General features: G+C 40.3%; 1 protein-coding gene across 1 annotated transcript; it reads right to left on the bottom strand.

Annotated features, from left to right (window-relative positions):
• Positions 1-1,151: 1,151 nt before the first annotated feature.
• Positions 1,152-5,962, bottom strand: trhrb (thyrotropin-releasing hormone receptor b). The gene is made up of 3 exons (XM_035991790.1): positions 5,726-5,962; positions 4,888-5,692; positions 1,152-3,380 (listed from the first exon to the last, which is right to left on the bottom strand). The coding sequence occupies exons 2-3, from the start codon at positions 5,668-5,670 to the stop codon at positions 2,955-2,957; spliced, it is 1,209 nt and encodes a 402-aa protein (XP_035847683.1). The 5' UTR covers positions 5,671-5,692; positions 5,726-5,962; the 3' UTR covers positions 1,152-2,954.
• Between the last annotated feature and the right edge of the window lie 593 nt (positions 5,963-6,555).

Raw genomic sequence — 6,555 nt, 5'->3', positions numbered from 1 at the left:
TATTAACATAATTTGTATGTAACACAAAAGCCGTTTTTCACATATGAACTCCAGACAATGTCTGAAAAATCAGGTCTGGACATAGTTCAGAGTTTCCCTTTAACACGTGGCACACAACAGGAGATTGTTTGTATCAGATGTATTCTCACTTACTGGAAATACTCTGGTTTAAATGAGGGGTGGCGCTTGGTGGGGCGTGCGCCTATTTTTTTTTTTTGCAGGGTGGTAGGGGGAGACTCATGAATATTCATTAGGGAACTCATCCTTGAATGGCTAGTACTCGTTGTCTGCTCTGGTTGGGTTGGTTAAGTTTAGGCAAGAGGCGTGGATTGGTTATGGTTAGGGTAAGAATGTCAGGGCGAGCCAATCAGGGATGAGTCCCCTAATGAATATTCATGAGTCTTCCCCTACCACCCTGCAAAAATAAATAAATGTGCGGGGTGTGCAGCAGACAGGACGTGGCGCGGATTACGCTGCGTCACAGAGCTGTTTTTTTTGTAATTTGGTCATAAACAACAGAGTCTCTTGCTGTTCCTTGAATTTGTCTAATGATTTCAGCATCGGCCCTTACCGACAGAAGTTTCCAAATGTTGTCTCTCCAGTTATACATTTTCGTTGCCGTCTTTGTGTACATCACCCTTCTTCCTTAACTTCTTAGTTTTCATCCCGTGTTTTGGCCAGCCGACAGAAACATCTAAACACACCCATACGATTTCTGTGAATTCTCACACTTTGGGCTTAATCGGACATTACACAGACTTTGTACTCTGGAGCTGGCAGGGTAAAGACCTTTTGATGTCTGATCCAACTGATTCGGACATTTGCATTCCAACCTCCAGCTCTGCCGGGCAATGTCTGGATAATTTTTTTTCAGTGCATGTGTGTAAGGGCCTTCAATCTCTGTAACTATATAAAGTCTTTTACAGTGTAAAGCATTGAGGGTTACAGGCACTGCTGCTCAAACAAATATATAAGAGAATCATCGAGTAATAGTCTAATAAGGCAGTTTTTATAAGGGTTATGTTGTAACTAAGGCTGTATTAAAATATATTAACACTTTATTAACATTTATACCTGGAGACTATTAGGAAAGTCATCAATAAAGTGTTGTGACTTTGCTTCTTTATAAATAGTTAATAATGTGTTTTTTAAATGCACTTATTAATTAATTTACAAACGTTTAAGAAGTAACTTAACAGCAGTGAAAGTCTGTGCTGATGTAGAGGTGTACTCCAGGCTGTTTCAGTACACTGTGACATCACTGGTGGGTGTGGTTACAGGTTTCTTTCCCTACAATAATAAATCAGGTTGTAAATATTAACACGTCAATAAAAAGGATTATGGTGTAGATTCTCTGCAGCCCAGAGGGTTTTATGTTCATTTCATTTTCTGTTTGGAAAGAGGGGTTATTTTGCTGTAACCAGTAGTGACTCATAGCAGTTGCTAGGAACAGTTGAATCTCAATTAACTTAATGTTAGTCTTGTTTATCATAGAGTTATTATATGTGTACGTCGGTTTACAACAACCTAGCTGCTTCCGTCCTACAGTGCCATTTTTGTTTTGAATAGATTCTGGCAGTACAAAGTGCTTTATGTACTTTGTTTTCGCTCTCTGTCAGTGAACACTTTGCAGTGGAAAAACTCAACAAACCATTAAGAGATCTTTATAAAGAATGAAGCCGGCCTCCAGTACACACTCAACACAGCCTGTCTTGGTTTTCATATCATGCTCAAGGCTGTATATGAGTCCTTCACGATAAAAATACAGCCGGTTTTGTCCGTGAGGGTTCAGGTGTGACTCACTCTTTAATGGTGCCGCCTGCTCGGGAAACATCAGCCTAAGTCTTTCTGAAAGTGAGGAAAATGGCCAGTCCTGAATGTTAGTATGTACAGTGCGGTCAAGGGTGACTCAGAACATGAAGACTGAATTCAACTCTTCCAAGCCGTACTTGATGCTGTTATTCTTTTTGCTTCTGTTATCTCTTTGGTATCCTTTGGGATAAAAGCATCACTGACCGGCTGTGTTGGTAAGCATGACTGTGTCGGTTTGCACGATTTCTGGGTTCACGTTATGTCAGACTGTAACCTCTCGCTGCCATTTGGAGCCACCCGTATGCCACGCTGCCCTGTGCAGCTTTAAAGGAGACATATCTTGATCGTTTATACATTCATACTTGTATTATGGGTTCTTGCTAGAACATGTTAACATGCTTTAATGTTCAAAAAACACATTTTGTTTCTCATACTAATTGTCTGAACATACCTGTAATCACCCTCTGTCTGAAATGCTCAGTTTTAGCGCCTGTCTCTTTAAGCCCTCTCACATAAAATCCTAGTCTGTTCCGATTGGCTTGCGAGAAAAATACTGCGCACCTTTGCAAAGGTAGTTCTCAAGCTGTGGGTGGTGATTCTCAGATGAAGGGCGGTGTATTCTAATGAGCCTGCATGTGACATACTGTAGGAAGGGGAGCCATATCTGAATGGCTTGTTGAATCTGATCAAAGCAGTTTTCTGATCTAAGCAGCCCAAAACCCTGTGGGTTGGTCAGCACTCCATTTACCCAAATGTATGTGTACAAGCACGAAAAAGTGAGTTTTTCATGATATGTCCCCTTTAACGATCCAATAGTGTTTTTGTTTTGTTGACTCATACACGATGTATAATGTGGGTAGGTCCAAGATAAGATAACACCTATGCAATAAGAGAGTGCTTATCTGACGATGTTTGTTGCTTTACAATGTACGGGATCATTCTCGGCTTTGTGCCTCAAAGACTGTCATTACGCATCAGTAGCTGTAATCTGTGTTTACATCTCTAGCCAAAGCAGCCTGGCTTTGAAAAGGTCAGCAGGCACTCAGGAAACAATAGTCCCACTTAACAGATTCCATTAAGCAACATTTTCAAACTCTTTAAATCTTGATTGACCCTCAGAATCATCTGGCCTCAAACAAACTTTAGGCGTCGCTGAAATTCACCTTCCCGTACACACAAGGGTCTGGGAACATCATTTTCTGATCAGGCAGCAGGTCGTCTGTGACAGTGAGCTCCTCCAGCTCTGTTGTGAAGTGATCGGTGCCCTCCACCATCGAGGAATCCTTTACTGCGCTGTACGTGATGGCCACGCTGTAGGCGGCGGGTTTATCCAAGCCTTTCCTCCCGCAGCAGCAGATCTTGCGGAAAGCAGCGCGAAACTTCTGAGACATGGCGTTGTAGATGACCGGGTTGATGGCGCTGTTGAGGTAGATGCAGATTCTGCAGAACAGCAGGAACCAGCTGTCCAGGTAGGCCCGGTCCAGGAAGGAGTTGACCACCACCAGAGTGCGGTACGGCATCCAGAGCGTGGCAAACAGGATTACCACCACAGCCAGCATCTTGGTCACCTGTAGCGTGCGACAAGCAGAAATATGAGAACTGCTGCTGCAATAAAACTCCCAGAGGAGTCTTTAGTGGCCAAATCAATACTGTTGAGCTGTGAACAAGTAAATAAAAATAACAGATATGGAGCCACACATGGTAAACATATTCAGTTCCTTCTCTTTATAAAAATGAGTTCATGAACATCTATAAAGAGGCCTTTTTTGTTGTTGAGAATAAGGAAATTCTGACCATTTTAAATCTTTTTTTTTTTAAGTTTTTTTTTTTTTTTTAAGTTTTTAAAGAGGCAATTCACAAAAGGCACTTTTAGTAGCTACATGAAAACAAAACTAACCGCTATAGACCCACTACAGGTCATATATATATATATATATATATATATATATATATATATATATATATATATATATATATATATTCATTTATTTTAGAGCTGAAACAATAAGTCAATTACTCAATTAAATTAATCAACAGTTTTCATAATCGATCAATTGTAAAGTTAGTTATCGTTAAATAATTTTTTAAAGCAGAAATGCCAAAAGGTTGCTGGTTGTGGCTTCACAAATATAAACATTTGCTATTTTATTGTGATATTCTATGATTATAAACTGAATATATTTAGGTTTGGGACTGTTGGTCGAACAAAATAAGACATGTAAACTTGGATTTAAAAACTAAGCGGTTAATTGATTAATTGAGAAGATTCCCAGATTAATATATTAATGAAAATAAGTGGAGTTGCAGCACTAATGTACTAATTAATTGATTTGTTTGTTTGTTTATTTAATAATCATTTTATTCATTTTTGTAATCTGGGTGAATCGCCCCTTCAATGGTTTTTTCTTAGAGAGTAAAGCCAAAATGTGCCTCTAACAATGTTTTTCCTGGACACTGAGTACTAAGAGGAACTTAAAGAGGTTACAATAGGATGTTGTGTTTATGTAGAGAATCTGTGATGAAGTGTAATGCAACAGATATTAATCTAAAGCCATTCAATCCTATAATGACTCAAACAGGTTTTTTAATTAAGTTGGAAAAATAGCTTATGCAGAGAAAATGCCAGTTGTTGCATTTAAAAAAAAACTTGTAAAATTGAAACTGCACATTGAAACTGCACTGAAAGGTATGCAAGTATTATCAGCAAAATATACGTTTTCAAAAGTAAAAATACTTGATGTTGAAAAATGCCCCTTGAATTATTTTAGTGACGTATTATTGGTGATGCATGCATCAGCATTTTGATTTTGTGGAGCAAATTTGAAGTATTTTGTATAGGCTTACATTTGTCCTGAAATTATCTTTTTTTATTGCATCATAAGTTTTGTGTACAATCTTCAAAAAACTTAAATACTCCAAAAAAGTACAAGTACCATATATTTGTACTTAAATACAGTACTTGAGTAAATAACATTTTCAGTCACATCCTCAGCAGAATGTATTCCCTTGTTAAAGATCAGCAGCACTGAAGTGGCAGCCTGGCTGTTATCCTCTCCAGGCTCACACGCCACCCACCTGTCTGCGGGAGGTCGCGGTGGAGCTGGAGTGACGGGAGTTTTTGCAGCTGGTTCTCTTATTGTTGGTGTTGTTGTTGTGTCCGTTCTTCTTCTTGTCTTTGGGGTCGGAGGGCAGCGGGTTGAGGAAAAGGATCCTGGCGATGAGTCCGTACAAGACCGCGGAGAGCAGCAGCGGCAACACGAAGAAGACGCCAAAATCAAAGAAGTAAATAGGTAAATAATACTTCCTGGGGACTCTGTAGCCGCAGGTGATGATAGTGATGTTGTCATACACCAGCTCATTGATGTCTGACAGATAGAACCACATCATACAGTACAGAGAAGTAAAAGCCCAAACGAACAAAATGATCTTTTTTGCTCTGGACAGGGTGCACAGAAACTGGGCTTTAATCGGATGACAGATGGCGATATATCTCTCTATAGTGAACGCTGTTATGGAGCAAGAGGAGGCGTTGATCCCGAGATACTGGAAGTAGGTGATGAAGAGGCACCCATAGTGGCCAAACACCCAGGATCCCAAGATGCTTTCCGTGATGGTCGGTAAACAAGCCGCTGTCAGCACCATCAGATCAGCCACTGCTAAACTCACCAGGTAGCAGTTGGTTGGAGTCCTCATGTGTTTGGTAGTGAGCACTACCAGGATGACCATAACGTTGCCAACGATTCCTAAAGCGCAAATCGCGAAAAGCAATAAACTACTTATCACTTTGTACTGGATACTGTAGTCCGTCCAAACCCCCAAAGTGTGGTTCAGCTCTGGAGCTGTTGTAAAGTTTTCCATCTTAATGTTTAGGCTCAAATATCCCGGGAATACTAGACTTTTCAGCGGATTTGTTGCCTCTTGACGCACCAAACAGGTTTTACGCACGAGAAAAGCGAGTGATAAATCAACTCTGCAGCTCCGGGGAAAGTGTAAATCGATCTCCAAAAGCTCAGAATTGCACCCGGACGCGTGCTGCACATGAAACCATCATAATGTGACAAAGATCGAGCTGTGTGTAATACCGCAATTAGGTTGTGCGTAAAAAGCGATGCGTCGCCGTGTTCTTCAGAGCAAACTCTGTGCGTCGGGCAGATGGCGGTTTGGTTTTGAGCCTTGCTCTTGGCACGCACGAGCTCTCATTACGCATGCGAGGGGATTAGCCCATCATTACATTTCGACACTAGACCTCCCCCATCAACAAAGCTGCGCCAAAATTTAACACCATATTTTTGTATTTCCGTTATTTTGATATTATTAGTTTATTACTTACAAAAGGCTGCATAAATCAGTGTTAGTGCTGCCTAGAAATATGATTTAAACACCTCTTATTCTGTCTTATTCTGTCTCTGTTCATGGATGTAGTCTCTGAACTGTTGATCTGCATCTTTAAGGCAACACCCAAAATAATAATTCAGTTTTTAAGATTTGTGCGTTTTTACAGGGCAGTCTCACCTCTGAAAACCAGCTCAGCTCAACAGGCTGCCACTTTAATAAAGTAGGCTGCTGCATTATGGAATGAACTGCAGTATCTGGAAGATGGGGCTGATCAATAGTTGCAGGTGAAGTTACACGCAGTTTTTCATTTGGAATCCAACTTAAAAGTGGATGATTTTTGAAAGATTGTGGAGTCTACGTGCTCTTTTGCAGGACTGCATTTGCAAAAAGAAATGTCAGTATATAATC

Source organism: Sander lucioperca, chromosome 14 (genome assembly GCF_008315115.2).
Source record: "Sander lucioperca isolate FBNREF2018 chromosome 14, SLUC_FBN_1.2, whole genome shotgun sequence".
In the NCBI taxonomy this organism is placed as follows: Eukaryota; Metazoa; Chordata; class Actinopteri; order Perciformes; family Percidae; genus Sander; species Sander lucioperca.
The sequence above is the reverse complement of the archived record's forward strand: the minus strand, read 5'-3'. Positions and strand labels throughout refer to the sequence as shown.

Excerpts from the sequence above, each read along its gene's own strand:
- trhrb (XM_035991790.1), bottom strand. The coding sequence starts at position 5,670 with ATGGAAAACTTTACAACAGCTCCAGAGCTGAACCACACTTTGGGGGTT. Across the intron at positions 3,381-4,887 it reads CCGCGACCTCCCGCAGACAG|GTGACCAAGATGCTGGCTGT; the intron begins GTGGGTGGCGTG and ends CGCACGCTACAG.